Source organism: Typopeltis vanoorti, chromosome 10 (genome assembly GCF_054136105.1).
Source record: "Typopeltis vanoorti isolate ZY-2024b chromosome 10, IOZ_Tvanoo_1.0, whole genome shotgun sequence".
Taxonomy (NCBI): Eukaryota; Metazoa; Arthropoda; class Arachnida; order Uropygi; family Thelyphonidae; genus Typopeltis; species Typopeltis vanoorti.
In genome coordinates, this window is record NC_143558.1 from 130,727,380 (window position 1) to 130,745,814 (window position 18,435).

An 18,435-nucleotide genomic window follows, 5' to 3' on the forward strand; every position below is an offset into this window, starting at 1 on the left:
GGCCTCCATGGAGTCAAAAGAATCATCTTGGGAGGTCCCTCCTAGAAAACACAAAGTCTATCATACCACTTCTTAAACGCATTGACCGTTCTGGATCTCGCCACTCCATCAGGCAATGCATTCCATGGTTCAACCACCCTCCATGTAAAGAAACCACTCCTCGCCCTCTTGCTCACAGTTTCCTTTTGTAACGTCCAGGGATGGCCCTTTGTCATGACTCCTTCCCGCTGTTCAACCAAGTGAAGGAACTCCCCAGTGTCAACCCTGTAACCACCTCTCAACAGTTTAAAAGTCTCTATCATATCGCCTCTCCCACTTCTATCCACAAAACTCTGCAGTCCACACTCTCTCAGCCGATCCTCATAACTAATATTGTACAGTCCTGACACAATCTTTGTTATCCGCCTTTGTACCCTTTCCACAGTTAATTTATCCCCTTCAAATCCTGGGAACCAGATCTGAGAACAATAGTCCAAGTATGGTCTGATCAGATTCTTATATAACGGAATGATAACCATTTTATCTCTGCAGGTCAGTGTCCTTCTCATTATTGCAGCAATCCTCTGTTACCTTCACTACCTTTGCAATATATCCACAAAAGTTCAGTTTTCTATCAATCATCAACCCCAGATTTCTTGTCTCCCCTACTTCTTCCAGTTTAACTCCTCCCATAGAGTATGCAGCATCCCATCAATGTGTCCCAAACCTCAAGACCTTACATTTTGCTATATTAAACTGACATTCCCATTCATTTGTCCATCTATCTAGCTTATTCAAATCCTCTTACAGGGCTACCATCTGCACTATTACTAATAACCCTTCCAGCTTTGCATCATCCGCAAACAACTGAATATCCCCTTGCAATCCACGGACAATGTCATTGATATAAAGGTTAAACAATATAGGTCCCAGCACTGAGCCCTGTGGAACACCACTTGTAACCTTCTGCCTCTTTGATATTGCTCCACCATACACAACTCTCTGATACCTATCGGACAGCACAACCCTGAATCTAGTTGACCAATCTGATATCCAGACCCATGTGCTGCCACTTGAATATCAGCTTATCATGTGGCACCCTGTCAAATGCCTTTGCTAAGTCTAGGAAAATGGCAGTATATGCCCTTCTCTCATCTAATGTTCTTGTAACTTTATCATAAAAGGTTAGCATATTGCTAAAACAAGAGTGCCCTTCACAAATCCATGTTGACTTTCACTGATAACATTACCCTCATCTGCCCAATGCTGTATATGGTCTCTCGCTACTTTCTCGCAAGATCTTACTAACTAATGACGACACACAAACTGGCCTATAATTTGACACTTCAATCCATGTTAAACCTCACAGATAACATTACCCTCATCTACCCAATGCTGTATAAGGTCCCTCGCTACTTTCTCCAAGATCTTACTAACTACTGATGACACATAAACTGGCCTATAATTAGACACTTCCAGTCTGCTACCACCCTTATGCAATTGCAGTATCTTACCTTCCTTCCATTCCATGGGCACCTTTCCTGCCGCCAGACTTTCATTGAAAAGATAGGTCAAGGCACTGTCAGTTCCTTAGCACATTCTCTCAAAACTCAAAACTCGTGGTGAAATACCATCCAGTCCGACAGCTTTACTAACATCCAGAGTACTCAGTATGTGGAACACACTCTCTTCCTGCACCTCTAAACCTCAAACCATCCCTATCCCTCTAGCATTAAAATCGATTCCTCTGGGATGAAATACTCCAATAAAGTGTTCATTGAACAATTCTACTATGTCCTCTGCATCAGTCACTCTATTCCCATTTTTATCCCACAATATCATACTTCCACATAGCTAAAAAATTCCCTAGGATTTTCCTTGGATCTAAGGGCCAATCTTTTCTCATATTCCAGTTTTGCCTTCCTTACCATACTAGTCACTCTCCTATATTCTTCATACATCTTCTCTTCACCTGTCTCCCTTATCTCTTCCACATGCAGTTCCTGTTTAATATTGTTTATCATCAACTTTACTCCAAATTGTGTCCTCTTCTTCACTTGTGGAATACAGCTTACCATAGCTGCTAACAAATATTCTTTCACAATTTCTCAAGCACTAATGATATCCCGGCCTCCCAATTCCTCCCTCCATGAAACTTCCCGAAGTTGACGTCTAAGACTATTATAATCACCTGCTTTATAATTCCACATAAGTTCCCGTCTCTTTGATACTCCTGCATGTCTATTCATTTTCCAAGTCAAAAACTTATGGTCACGCTCTCCAACTGGGGGGGGGGGGAGATATCATCTCAGTTATTATCAAATCTTTCGATGCTAAAACCAAATCCAAAACTCTTGAACCACTTATTCCCTAAGACATTTGTCCCTCAAGAATTCTAGAAATTCCATTCCTTTATTGCTTCTTCCTCTCCCCAGTTTATACTGCTGTAGTTAAAATCTCCCATAACAATCATTCTTCTTGCACTTGCCAAGCTGAATTGTCTCAACATCTCCTGGTCTCCACCCTCTGTGCTCCTTGGTCGTAGCAACACCCCCACTAAGTATCCTGTCTTGCCCACTTCCACCTCATACCATATGCTTTCAAAATCATTAGTGTCACTGAATTCCGAAGCCTCCACTCTTATAGGACATAAGTCGTCACTTATCATAAGCAGTACTCTACCACTGCACTTTCAATTCCTATCCTGCCGAAAAATGCTGTACCCAGCTACTTCCATTCCTGTTATTATATCCACTTCTGTTAACCACGTCTCTGTGATCCCAATAATCTTTGGCCAGGCTGATGCTATCAGTGCCACCATTTCCTCTCCTTTATTTTGGATACTCCTGGCATTAATATAAAGCATAAAAATACCATTGTTTCTATACCCAGCATTATCCTCTCTAGACTCCACTGATTATCTGATTTCATCCCCCTTCTCCCAAGTACCCATTCCCACAAGAGGCCACCCCTGCTACCATCCACACTGGGACACTGACTCGTTCAGAACAGCAATCTCTCCAGATGTCTACGTCCTTCCTCATTCAAATGCAAGAGGTCTCTCACATACAATTCCTCTCTGCCCTCAAACGAACTCCAAGCATCCACATATTCCAACCCTCTCTTCTGACACATTCTCGCTATTCTGCCATTCAATATCACTGCTCTTCTGCTCAGCTCGTCATTATCATACCTATGCAACACACACACACACTATCTTTCCTCTCTGTGTCTTCTTTTGTACCACCTCAAGCAAGAATCTCATGTCTCTTGCTGCCCTATTTACACCACCACTCAAGTCATTTGTTCCCACTATCAACTGGCAAAGCTACACTTTCTATCTTTCCTCCTGGCCAACACTCCTCATGCATCCTATCTTGAACACCACGAATCATCGAGTCCCCATACATTACACCTCTTACCACCTTATTCTTGATTGCTCACATGCATCCATCCCTCCCTCCCTCTCTCTCTCTCTCTCTCCTCCTCCTACTTACCTGCCTTCCTGACATCACTATCCCTAGTCCCTGTGCTCCCTTGCATTCCTCTCATTTCCTCTCTCGTGCTGTTTCCATTCTTTCCTCTTCTATCATTCCTATATTTGACACTGATTCCCTCTCTTTCACTTATCCTATTCTCACCTCTTCTATCATTCATACAACTCTCTCTCTCATTCCCTCTCTCCTCTTCTATCACTCCCATAAATCTCTCTCACTCATCCTCTGATTTGTCTTGCATTCATCTCTTCCATCAGCCTAATCTCATCTCATTACCCAGACATTCCACCTGTCTCTCTCTGTAAGTCTGCCACTCTTGTTTGCCATTCATCCTCCCAATTGAGACTATCTCCTAAAACTTCAGAATCATCCAACCTTTCCATACTCCACACTCTTATTTTATTATTTTATTCTTACTTCTCTCGCCCTCTGTCATACCAGTCATCTCTCTCTCTACGTGGTGGAGAATTTCCCGTCTCAACAAGGTCAGTTAAGGTCATTTCTAAATCACCAAGTTCCTCCCATTGCCTGCATTTTGCACATATACATTTTCCCCCTTCTCTCTCCTGCCACATATACAATCGCCAGGATGCATACATTCCGCAAGTCCCACATGCTACAAAATCCTGTATGATATCGCGCAAAATGGAGTCCTTAAATGGGAGGGGGGGGGGTACTTGGCGATAGGCCATTTGCAATTTTAACTGCCGTTGCCGCCATTATTCAAAATAGTGTCAAAAAATAAACGCTAATAAGTATTAGGAAGTATCACTATAAGAAAAAGTACAAACAATTACATTTAAGAACATTTAAGCACACTAGATATAAATAAATAAAATGAAATAACTAAACAATGAAAACTTATCCTTCATCTTGTCTTCCACTGTTACACATTTGGTTCCAACCCAGTTAGACAATATCACGACAACAACCACCTTAGCACTACAAAAACGTAGAAAAAATGAACTATTCACAGATTAAAAAGCACTTTCTTCAGCACTGCTCAAATTTCCCTCTACGTGCTACGGACTGTAGTGTCACCATTCATGTCATTCAGAGGATGCAATTGTGAGTAGGGTTTTGCACTTTCTTCCAGTTGGTGAGAGTGATCATAGAGTGATCACTCTCAACTATTCACCACATATACACAGGTTCCAAGGGAGTGGAAAGAAAGTAAAATTGTTCCAATGCATGAAGGTGATGATAGGGTTAAGGCTACAAAATATAGCCCAATCTATATATCTGGAGCTGTGAAGGTACTAGAGAGATTGGTGAGAAGTAGGATATAGAAATGGGTTGATAATAGCAGTATTCCCTGTGGTTATCAGCATGGGTTTATTGAAGGGCAATCAGATTTTACTAACTTATATATGTAGTATAATAAGGTGACAAATACCTTGGACAGGGGAGATGCATATATAGTGGTGTATTTGTATTTTGCAAAAGCTTTTGATAGACTGCCACATGACAAGCTGTTAATAAAATTGAAACAGATGGGATTGGATAAGACTTCTGCGTTGCATCAGTGACTGGCTGTCAGATAGGTATCAGAAAGTTGTATATGGGAATGTAGTAGCCCACTAGTCAGTGGTGCTAATGGTGTGCCTCAGGGGTCAGTTTTGGGAACCATTGTTGTTCGATTTGTATAATGTTGATATTGGGATGGGTTTAACTAGTAATATGCAGCTGTTTGCATTTGAACAAGAGGAGGACTTGAAAAGATTGTATAAATGAGCAGGTAAGTGGAACTGTCAATTCAATGTTGCAAAGTATAAGGTTTTGAAATTTGATAAGCAACGATGGGATGCAAAGTATATATTTGGTGGAGAAACTATAAAGGAAGTAGAGGAGATGAGAGATCTGGGAGTGGTGATGGTGGTAATGATGCAGAGGACCCTGACACGCACACACACAAAGAGGTTATGATAGCACTGTATGAGGCCTTGATAGCATTATATGAGGCCTCACATGGATTATTGTGCACAGATTTGGTCGCTGAGTTTTCATGGTGATGAGGATAGGTTTGAATCGGTTCAGAGAAGATTCACAAAGGTCGTCATTGGTCTTAGCATATGAAGTACAATCACAAATTGAGAGAGAGAGAGAGTAAATTGCAAAAGCAGGAGGAAGGGGAGAGATATGATTGAGACATATAAGCTAGTCAGTGGTTGTTATCAGGTTCACATAGAGGAGATTCTTCATAGAATGGAAGAGGGTTGTCGAACAGGCCATTGCTGGAAATTGTAGGAGGAGAGTGTGAGCAGCTGAGTAAGGAGTAGGTTCTTTGTGCGGAATGCATTGCCTAGTTGTGAATGTAGACACGTTGAATCATTTTAAGTCACGGTTGGGTGAGCATTGCGTGCAATAGTGAGAATGCCTCCCATGATGAGTCTCTGACTCCATGGAGGTCAGATCTTAATAATAATTATCCATAACCCAAGTAGATACTGTGCTTCCAATCAGGAAAATTAACTATGCACTCATGTTCTTTGAGTTTGCTCAACATCTGAAATTGCCTGTCAGGAAAAAGTTTAAGTTGAACTACAAATAATGAATTAGAAACCCTTATGCAGTGTATATGCAAAATACTTGATCGTGTGAGTCACCACATGTTCTAGGCAACTATTTAAGAATGCTTCTAGTCAATATAAAACAATAGTGCCGATCACCATGGAAAAAACAAAGGATATTTCAGAGTTTGATTATTGTGGCTCCCTGTGTGGATGCACAATATTTTGAAAACAGCACAGCCGACTGGTTTCTCAAAAGGTTAGATATCTTGAATGTTTAATCAGTGGAAAAATAACCTAGATTGCTTGTCTAAGAGGCATGCATAACTAAGGTCCTAAGACAGGAATGAGAATGCTATCATCTGACAAGGCCCATATGGACAAAGAACTTCCTCGGTGCAGCAATTCTTGCATGTTTGTATGGAAACCACTGATTTCTGCAAATAGCTGGAATGTTCATTTACAGTAGTGTTAGGAATACCGTGACTAGACATTAGAAGATCGGAAAAAAAGTCGTGGTCTGGTAGGGAGCCAACGAAGCAGTAAACTGCACTTGACCTGTAAATACAACTCAAGGTTGGAGATATATATCTGATCATATGCGTATGCATATTATATATATATATGTAGAAAGTATTTTATTTTACCTTGGGTATAATAAATGTTCAAGATGCCAAGCTATTTTAAACCTGGTTTTACTCCATTTCCCAAGTAAACAAACAGACAAATAAGTCAAGTTTGCATCTGCACATATTGCAACTCATGGTAAAATTAGAATAAGCTCTAATCACTATTCTTAATATTTATCCTTAATGCACAGCCCATCTCCTTGAGGAGATGTATGATGCTATGTATTAAAAGCAAGTATGGTAACTTGTTCTGGTAAAATACTTATAAGCTCTGTATTACTAAAAATCTTGATATTTCTAGCCTGACTCCCACCGATGAGACCTCAATAAAGGTCTAAACCGGCCTGGGTAGCCCCTTGCTTTTAATACATAGCATCATACATCTTCTCAGGGAGATTGGGCTGTGCATTAAGGGTAAATATTAAGCTTAGTGATCAGAGCTTATTCCTACTTTACCATGAGTTGCCTTGCCTTGCACTACTTTGAGGGTCAGCTAGACTTGCAATATGTGCAGGTGCAAACTTGACTTACTTGTCTGTTTGCTTACTTGGGAAATGGAGTAAAACTAGGTTTAAAAATAGCTTGGCATCTTTAACATATATATATATATATATATATATATATATATATATATATATATATATATATATATGATCATATGTGTATTGTTGTGGGGCATGTTCTGATAGTATGGAATGTGTCTCCTGATATGTTAGAAGATCAGGTATCCTCAGAGGAATATCTTAACATTGTTAATGATAAACTTTGTTCTGCAAATTTGACTTTTTATTCAGCAGGTGACCATTGTTTCATGGATGACAATGCTACTGTCCATCGTGCAAGACAGTGACTTCCACTATCTTCCCTGTCAACCACAAAACTATGAACCCCATTGAGAATGTATGAGAATTTTGGAAAACAGATCGGGGAGCAAAGTCCTCTTCCATCAAATCTCAGCTAGTTAAAGGATGTCTGGTGAACGGCTAGTATGTTGTAGATGTAGATGCAATTCATCACCTTGTGGAATCTATGCCAAATTGCACATGTGCTGTAATCTGAGCGAAAGGAGGTCCAACATGGTATTAAATAAGTTTCTAATCCAGTGGCCATTATGTGTATAAAGTTGCTAAAGTAATTATGATAGGCTTAGGAGGCAGCTTTGAGCAGTACCATGGCAAAAGAAGCTACAAGGAGAGAATGTCAGTTGTGCAAGGGAAGTGGTCAGGGATTCTTTGTGAAAGCAGTATCAGCCTGTATACCCACAGTCAATAGGATAAACCAAGTGGAAGTTAAGGGGAAGCATAGAGAGCAGGAGATGAAAAAAAAAGAAATCTTTGTACAGGGAATATAAAGAAAATAGTGATTAGCATATTAACGAGCAGTACAAAATGCAGGCTAGAAGGGTGACTAGTATGGCCAGAAAGGCCCAATCAAATTATGAGAGAAAATTGGCCAAAGTAAATGCAAAAGTTTTTTTTTTTTTTTGGTATGAGCTAGTAAGAGGAGGAATATTTATGGAAAAATTATTTCAATCAATGCACTCAGTAGTAGGGTGACAAAAGCAGACAAATAAGCATTGCTGAGTGCAAGGTGTATCAACCAGGTGGAGATTTTGCAGTTGCTGCTCAGCATATTGCAAAATATCAATATCAATACAGCACTGAGTGAATTGGCACATTGGTCCATTTTTGCTATGTGAATTTGCAATGCCTCCAAGTGCATTGATTGTAGTATTGTGCGGGGTTTCTGAAAAGTAAAATAAAATCTTTTTTTTTTTCTCATGGATGTTTAATAATAGGAATTTGAATTATACACCACGAAATAAGTGAATATGCACTACTTCTCCACAAAGTTTACGAATTTATTGATGCGCATGTCCCCCAATAGATCAGTTTATCATTACCGGTATTAAAGGCTGTGCCCACACCCAGTAACTAACAATGAATTGCCTGATGAACTTCCTCATCCATAGTGAAATGCCTTCTTAAGGGAGCCAAACAAATGAAAGTCTGGGCTATGGGGGGGGGGGGGATGTGACAGAGTTTCCCAATGATTACAGCACACCCTCTCGTGAGGGCATTATTATGCCCCCAAATCACACTAATTGTCAGGGGATTGGTCTTTTGCATAAAATGTTAGCTTTCAGTTTGTCAAACATTGCACAGTAAAGCTCTGCATTGAATTCCTCCCTTTAGCGAGAGGTTCAAAAACAGAATGCATTGGCGATCCCAGAACACTGTGGCCATGACTTTTCAGACAGTGGGAACAGTGCATAGGAGATTGTAGATATTTCCAGATCATGGAGTCTTGTTTGCTCCCCATGGTAAAGTGATGAACCTGCATTTCATCTCCTGTGGAGTTGCGAGCAAAAAAATCGTTGCCTTTGTCACTTTATCACAACAGATTTTCCAGACACATCCCCATGCAAGTTGCCTTGTGCTCCTATGACAATTGTAGGGACACCCAGTGGGAGCGCACCTTTCGAAAGCCAAGGGCATCGTGAACAGCAGACTTATTTGAGTTCACTATTTGTGCAATTTCACTTTCCAGTCTTCAAGAACGATGCCCTTAATACACAAAATAACGTCTTCTGTCTTGCACGATGAAGGCCTGTCCACCCGATGTAAATCTTCAATGTCACCATGACCCACTTTAAATTCATTGCATGAAAAACACACCTGCTTCTTTTACATCATCTTTTTTGCCATTTACAGCAACAAGTTCACAGTGGATGTCACTTCATGAAGCAAAAAACAAATAATTCACAGACACCTGTTTTGTACCACACACATATTAATGGATCTATCTGCCCACAGTGTTTTATCTTATTCCCTTTCACTATTATTAAGAAAACAAATGTGTTGTCTTATTTTTGGAAATTCCTCATGTATGGTGGAGCAGAATCTAGGGGAGAATGAGGGTGATGGAGTACCTCCAGGTTCTGTACTAGGGCCACTATATAATTTGTATATTAATGATATATAGGAAAAAATTTAAAGGGGGGATATGCAATTGTTTGCTGCTGATGCAAAACTGGAGAGGGAGAGTTGATAAAGACGATGTATGATAGATATCCTGCAAGCTGATTTAAATAAATTAGCATTGTGGGCAAAGGATAATTGTTATCAAATAATATGGTGCAAAATGTATGATTATGCACTTTGGGTTGAAAATATTACATATTGTGTATCACATTGCTGGCACTAAATTGCAGGAAATTAATGAGGCTAGGGACTTGGGTTAATGGCAGACAGAGTTGAAGTTCAGAGGACATACTGCAAAACTTGACAAAATAGTTCAAAAGATCTATTGGAGGTCGAAAAACACACCACGAAGTAAAATCAGGGAGGTTATTATCCCTCTTTATAAGGCTAATTCAGCTGCATTTTACTACTGTGCATAATTTGGTCAACTTGGTTTTTTTGGGGATCAGGATGTGGTGGAGATGATTCAAAGATGAGCGACCAAGCTGATGACAGGTTAAAGGTATGTGCATTGCAAAGCTTAATTAACAGGTGGAAAATAAGGGAAAAGATAGAAACTTTTATCTAATTAAAGTGTTCTATAAGATTGACACTAAAGAAAATTTTCAATACTTGAATAGAGAGAGAGTCATCCTCTTGAAGTTGTTGAAGAATTTGGCTAATAAGAATATATGGACTGGCTTGTTTTGCTTTGAGAGTGGTGAATGAGAGGAATGAATTGCCAGAATTAGTTGTGAGTGCCCAGACAGCGAATGAGTTTAAGAGGAAGTATGGTGTGTGTGGGTATCTCACAATAAGTCTTCTGACTTCATGGTGATACTCACATAATAATATTTATTTTTTACACTGTCTGGAAACCCATATTTTAGCGACCATACATGGAACTTTTCCAAGCTACATCATGCCTACAGTAAGCAGGATGGTGGCTGCACTAGGTCAGTGGTTCTTAACCGGTGTTCCGCAAACTGATTACTAGTGTTCCACCGGTGAAAGATATCACATAATACAGTTCTGAGTGTAATTGGCTAATCTGACCCTAACAACCGAAGACTGCTATGCACGTTGACTTCTAAACCAATAGAATATCATTTATAGGTCAATAGTAGACTCTATTAAAGGATATGTTATCCTTGCAAAGAAAATAAACCCAAATATTATATCTATGCACTGTTTTTTGTATAGAGAATCCCTAGTTTCAAAAACATCATCGGCAATATTAAAACTTGTACTAGACCAAGGTGTAAATATGGTAAATTACATCAAGTCAAGACCCTTCAAAAGCACTAATTTTTTTAAAAAAAAACTTTGCATATCTATGGAAGTCAAGTACGAATCTTTGCTTTTGCAACTGAAAATTCCGAATTTTAGAACTTAAGAATGAATTATTGACCTTTTTCAAAATGAAGGTACAGATGCTTTTGTAAAATGTCTTCAAAATGATATTTGGTGTGCTAAAATGGCATATTTAGCTGATATTTTTAATTACTTATAATTAAAAAGAGTGTTAATACAAGTATCCAAAGGAAAAATGGAAATATTTTGACATCCACTGGCAAATTGTCAGCTTTTCAGAAAAGAAAAAGTATCTCTTTGGAAAAACCGCATATCAGAAAATAAAATAAAATACAGTAGATATGTTTCCTTTGCTATAATAAAAATGTTGAGGGAATTATTTCCGTTATAACAAAACATTTAACAAACAATATTGAAAGAAAAGATTTCGATTATCTTCCTTCCTTAAATACACACAATTATGACTGGATACGAAATCCATTTCACACAGTTAATACATCGAGTTATGAATTTTCATTACAAGAAGAAGAACAATTAGTTACCTTGTCAACGGATCGTACTCTAAAAATGAAATTCTCTGAAATAACTCTTGAGGAATTTTGAATTTTTTCCAAGCCGAATACCCAGCTCTCTCTGCAAGGGCACTGAAAATTTTGTTACGGTTTTCAACATCATATTTGAGTGAGCTCAGTCCCGTTCTATATTTATTGGTCAGTTCACTCATATTTAAGTGAACAGACCAATATAAAAACAAAAGCTTGAAAGTCTTACTAATATAAACAGAGATGAAGGCAGTTATATCACATATTAGACCTGATATTGCTGAAATCTGCAAAAGGCCGACAAGCTCAAGTATCGAATTAAAATAAGTTCCATTTTTATGAAAAGCAAGTTCATATATATTTTTATTATTAGTTTTATGACCCTAATGGTTTTGGTGTTCCCCAAATTTTTCTTATAATCAAAAGTGTTCTGTGACTTCAACAAGGTTAATAACCACTGTACTAGGTGATCAAATTTATCTTCATCACCCAGTGCACGATATTTCCTTATAATTTCATCAACCCCTAAAATCAAACAATAATTTAAAAAAAAAGTTAAAAATTTCTCTTATATTCAATCATGTGAATAAACAGAAAACTCACCTGCAATACACAGTTTCAGAGAAACGTGTTTTCTCTGGTTTTGAGGCATTTAAAAAATCACTCACTGCAAATGTTGACAGTGTAAAATCTATGTAGTCATAAAGACTACCATCAGGACTGTAAATGTTAGTATAAACCATACGTGGGACAAAATCACTTGTGAATCCAGCATAAAATGCCTGTAAAGCATTCAATAATCAACACCTGCTAAATGCATCAAAATGAAAGTTAATGAATACTATACAAATCCTTTTAATTCTTAAATTACCAAATTTTCCTGAAATATTCTACATACCATGGTTGACAATTTTTCAAAGGATCACAGTTTTTTTTTTTTTTACTTTGACAAAACTACAATATTTTCATTTTTAAGTGATTTGCAAACAACTTCCATTACTATCTTGAAGTTTCAATGTTCACATCGAAATCATCAACACAAACTATATATATATATATATATATAAAAGTTAATCCAACTTTGTCCAACAGTAAAGTACAATATGACTTAGCATAGACAATATTTATGTAGAAACTTTATTTTATAAGATCCTCTGCTGGCAATAAGGAGAAAAAATAAACAACTATTTTTAATAAATCTTTCTTAAAGAAATAGTAAGACATACTTAGACAATAGCATAGTCTCATTTAGATACTGCAAGAAACTGAATGTGCACAAAATGACAACTGTTTTTAGAAATTGCCTCAAGCCCTGTTAACTATTTAAATGATGCTATATCTGAGGATCCCCTATATACAAAGATGGTCAACTTAAGGTCCTATTTGAGTAAAATCAACTGGAATTGCTGTAAATTGCAGGAGGAATCAATATAAGTCGAGTCATTTTAGTATTTTGTGAATATGAGGTAACAAAATTCTGGTGATATTATCAGTTAAAGCCAGGCCCAAATTTTAATTAGTATTACTTCCAAGCCTTCATGAAATATGAACACTCAAAGATCACAATAAATATCATTATTATTATCCTAAGACTGCATGGAGTCAAAGACTCATCTAGGAGGTTCCTTTTGTCATACACACAGCTCATCATACTATGCTTTAAACACATTCAAATGCTCTCAGGCAATGCATTCCAATCATTTACAACTCTCCATGCAAAAAAACTTGATATCAATTGCCTTAGTATCTCATAATGCATAGCATTATGGGAAGGGCCCTACCCAGATTGGTTTCAACCTTTATTGAGGTAAAGTAAAAGGGTATTCATCATAAGCTTGGAGTAGTTAGTATAGGGATGCAAGAGAGCCTGAAAGTATCAGGAGAAAGAAAAGAGATATAGTATGAGAGAGAGAAAAAAGGACAATGATACCGAGATAGTTAGCCTTATCTAAGTTAACTGCTTTCACTTGCACCTCTCTATCTGGGATTGATCTCTAATTATCTCTGCAATTGACTTTAAGACCATAGTGAACTAAGAGGAGGATGGAACCATTTAACAAACCTCTCATAGTAAAAATAGACAGAATTTTATCTTCTCCTGGTGAATATTTCGTAATGTGGGTGGTCTACACCACCTAGCCAAAAATTTGGTATCTCCTAGAATGGTTCTTTCGAAATACAAAAATCATCTGTCTGAACAATAAAATTTCCACAATACAATATTGTATAGCATTTGTGTGTCATAGTGCTGGTTTTCAAATCCATGTTTTTCCTGATTTTCCATAAATGGTATTTTAATTCATTCTTCTTCTTCTGCAGCTTGTCCTACTTAAGTGGGGTCGCTGTTTTTGGTGAGTCTCCTCCCCATCCTCCTGTCTTGGGCTGTAACCCCATTCAAGTTCTTCATCCTCAAGCCCTCTTCCACCAGCTCCCTCCATCTCTTCTTTGCCACCCATGCTTCCTCATCCCTTGCACATCCATCTGCATGATCTTTCTTCCCACATATTCATCCCCCCCATCACATGATCAAACCATCTCAACCTTGCTTCCTGTAAATACACATCCACCTAAGCATTCTCATCTCCATTACCTCCATTCAGCAGATGTTATTTATCCTCAGGGCCGCAGTTTCCATAGCATACGTCATAGCTGGTCTTACTACTGTCCTATAGATTTTGCCTTTCAGATTGATCGGCACCCTCTTATCGCATAGCACTCCAGACATATCTCTCCAGTTCCTCCATCCTCTTCTACAGTTGAACCTAAGTATCTAAAGTCCCTAACCTTCCTGATGACATTTCCTTTTAGCTCCAGATCTGTCTCCTGGCCGCCGTCCACTTTGCAACACACACTCTGTCTTACTTCTGCTCAGTCTCATACCTCTCTTTTACAATACTTTCTTCCATCTTTCCAGTTTAGCTGCCACTTCTTCTCTTGAATCTGCACACAGCAAGATGTCATCTGCATACAACATTGTCCAAGGTGCATCTTCTCTCACCACCTCCATCACAGTATAAAACAGGAATGGACTTAATGCTGACCCTTGACGTAAGCCAACTGTCACTTGAAAACTTTGTTTGTTCCAGGCAGGTCTGAACTCTTGTCTTCACATTTCTGTATATATATCCTGAACCAACCTGACATATTTCTCTGTTACCCTCTCCCTCAGACATCTCCAGACTTCTTGCCTTGGCATTCTATCATATGCTTTCTACAGATCAATACAATAAACACAAGATGTGGCTCCCGTTGTTTCTCTCAAAACTTTTCCATCATCTGCCGTAACCCAAAGATAGCATCTGTCATTGATTGATCAGACATTAAGGCCAAGTTGCTCCTTTGCAATCTCCACCTCCTTTCTCAGTCTTCCATCAAGGACCCTTTCTAGGATTTTCATTGTGTGGGACATCAACTTTATTCCTCTGTAATTCTTACAGTCTTGTGCATCCCCTTTACTTTTGTAGATGGGGACAACAGTACTTTCTCCATTCCTCGGGTATATTTTCCTGTTGACAAACTTTCATGAACAGGTCCCACAGCAGGTCAATTCCCTCTTCCCCCAGTGCTTTGCATGCCTCCACTGGGATCCTGTCAGGGCCTACCAATTTTCCATTCATCCTCCTCTTCATGGCTTCCTTCACTTCCACTCTGAGGTATTTTAATTCATTAATTATAAAAATTCTTGTTCCATTGATGATAGGTGCGTGTGTGTGTGTGTGTTGGAGGAGGGGGAATACTGCAAAAAAAAAAAAAAAAAAGGACCTGTTCTAAGTAATGGAATGGCCAACACTTATATAATCTATTCCAAATATACAGGTCAAGAGGGCAGTTGTAGAATGCGTATTCTACTATTTCCAATTGGTAACAGATGTGACAGACTGATCTCTGATGTTAAAGTACCTCCACTTGATGGCATTAACCATATGCAATTCTTGAAGCAAGATCCCACCAGTTAGGGTATCCTTGAAACTTCAGTGCGTTATGAAACAAAGTATTACTGTCAGTACCCAACTGTGGAAATTCATAGCAAAGAGTTTAAAGAGTTCTTTATATCAAGTTTTGCTTTTATTAATGGGAAGAATGTCAATGCTAGAATGTTGTAGTATTTAGGAACAATCTTATCTTTTGGGCATTTATAATCATTTATTCCAAAGGGGGAAATGAAATCCCAGGTAGTACTGGAGGTCTGCACAAGTGTGATTAGTCTACAACATTCTATGGATTTTTGAAGCTGTATTGCTTAAATAGCAGAATATTAACAATGGAAGCCAAAGGCCTCCATGCTTCTTTGATAGTTGAAGAAATTCCTTTTTAACTTCTTCATATTGGCTGGACCAAAAAAATTGCACAGGTTTACAATATAACTACTTTTCTTCAGCTTCTGTAATATTCATTATGTACAAATGAACAGGGAAGATTATGGTTTTAAGTAGATAGCTTTAGAAAAAAATTAAAATGGCCCAATTTTCCAGCCTTCTAAGGTTTCAACTTTTTTGTATATAAGTTGTTGAATGGGTAAGTGGAGAAGTGAATTCCAAGTGTAGTGAGAGGTTCTCTTTCTCTTAGGGGCAAGTCCAAAGGGAATGCTTCTGAGATCCTACTACTTCCCAAAAACTTTTGATTTGTCCTGTCAATATTTAGCAGTTAATGTTGAATTTTTCCAAAAAAGTATATGGAAACATTATCTCCCTCAAAGTACCTACTACATCATTGGCATATGCTATCTCATCTTCCTTCATAGTTGAGGAACTGTTATCCCTCACACAACATGTCTTGCCGACTTCTTGCAAGAAAGCTTTAAGAACCAATGTAAAGAGGGCAACCTTGCTTGAAACTTTTTTTTTTTGAATCTTGACTGGGTCTGATAACAACCCATTAACTAGGAGGTGGGTAGTTGAATTGGCATAGGCTCTTTTAATAACAGAAGTGAGCCTCTTGGCCACATTAATTTGCTGGAGGATGTGGAACAGAAAGGGATGCCAATGATGTAGTAGGTACTTTGAGGGAGGTAATGTTTCCATATACTTTTTTGGAAAAATTCAGCATTAACTTATTGGTAGACCTTACTCTCCTATTGGTAGTTCTTTAATATTAACTTGGCGGAGTAGATCACATGGCAGAAACAGATTAAATTCAAATGCTCAGCCTGGAACTCCATACACCTGTGTGCTTTTAATTATGTATCTCATTCCTACTCTGAATCTGTAATTGAGAATGTGGTAAAATACCTTGTAGTCAGAGAGATAGGTGTCCAGCTGTTGATTCAGTATGATCTCTATTTGGTTTCGGATATGAGGATGATATGGCTTGCTACATATTCACTTGGAATGTGTTCTGACGAGAGAAAAGAATTAAACAGTATAACTAGAATGGGAAGAATAAAATCCCAGGCCTCACAATAAAGTTCTATCAAGGAAATTCCCAGGATGGTCCTGGGAATTCCTGGGGAATTTCCTTGTCTACCATTATTTATAGGCTGTAGCAACTTCAGATGCTAAAATGCTATAATCAGAGAGATAGGTATGCAGCTGTTGATTCAGGTATGATCACTATTTGGTTTGGATATGAAGATGATATGGCTTGCTACATATTCACTTGGTATGTGTCCTGACAAGAGAAAATAATTAAACAGTATAACTAGAATGGGAAGAATAAAATCCCAGGCCTCACAGTAAAGTTCTATCAAGGAAATTCCCAGGACCATCCTGGGAATTTCCAGACTATAGGAGGGTTTTTCATCCCACATACAGACAAATCAGCCCTTCAGAACACATGCAATTTACAGACACAAAATACTAGTTGTGGTGGTGGTGGGCAGTAGATGGCGTTCATGGAGATGATTGGTAGTAGAGGTTCGGTGTAGTGGTGGAGACGGTTGTATAGTAGGTGTCCTCCCCCGATGAGTCTTCGGATTCCTTGGAGGTGTCATGAAGAATAATAATAATAAATATAACCAAGTAAAAAAAAAACTTGGGCTTCTCGGTGAAGCTGTATGTTTCTTATGAACCATGGTGTATTAAATGCTATTCGTAAACGTTTGTTTTGGATTGTCTATAGTTTGCTAATGTTTGAATCTGCTGCGACTCTACATGGGTGAGCCATACATCAGGACTAGCCTAATCAGCATCTTGTATAGCAGCAGTTTGAGTTCTGTACCTAGCCAGCTATGACAAGTCAATAATGAGTATAGCTGCCCCGTTGCTTCTGAGTAGACATGATCAATATGAATTGAAAAGCAACTAGATAAAGGGCTTTGCTTTACAAAGTATTTGGTTAGTTGCAAGGAATGGAGGTGCCAAACACGATGACTTTACCCTCCAGGGGGAACTCATCTTCTTGTGAATAGTACTGCAGTGCTTGTGTCTGCATTAACATAAATTCGCCATTTTTTGAACCATTGTTCTAGTAGAAAGTACTGTGGTGTCAACTCTACGTTCAAACAATCTAAATCCCTTCAACCTAACTAGCTTCACTTGGAGCTTCCAATCGCTAAGGTACGAATTAGTAAGTTTGACAAGTCCTGGTGTGAATGTGGCCTGAAGGCATTTGAAAAGAAGCCTATTGTGCCATATTTTGTTAAATGCATCCAAAAAGATCTGCCCTTTGTACTGCTTCCAATTGACCCCTATGCTGATTTTTTCCACAACATTGAGAACTTGTTCTGTGGAGTGGTTCCAAATCCAAATTACTCATTGGGGATGAGAGTTAATTATTCAGTGACTTTCTGCAGTCTTATTAGTATTACCCTCTCAACGATTTTTTTCTAGGCAAGAAAGCAGGCTGAGTGGGCAATGGTTTTAGGGAAGGGGTACTGCTTTTCCTGGTTTTGGGATTAAGATCACATCTGCTACTTTCTATCATGCAGGGAAGGTGATATCTGAATATTGCATTAATAATAGCAACAATGTGCATTAGGGTTTTATGTGGCAGGCATTTGATGATTTTGTTAGAAGGCCCATCTGGACCTGATACTTTCCTATTCTTAAGTTTAGTGATTTCAC

At 38.4% G+C, this 18,435-nt stretch overlaps 1 protein-coding gene across 1 annotated transcript in view; it reads right to left on the reverse strand.

The window, feature by feature from the left end:
* The window catches only part of LOC150102797 (anoctamin-6-like), a 210,737-nt gene that overhangs the window by 37,903 nt on the left and 154,399 nt on the right, over positions 1 to 18,435 (reverse strand). The window contains exon 6 of the mRNA XM_090399801.1: positions 12,038 to 12,216. Coding sequence (XP_090255927.1) covers positions 12,038 to 12,216 — 179 coding nt within the window. The remainder of the gene's footprint in view (positions 1 to 12,037; positions 12,217 to 18,435) is intronic.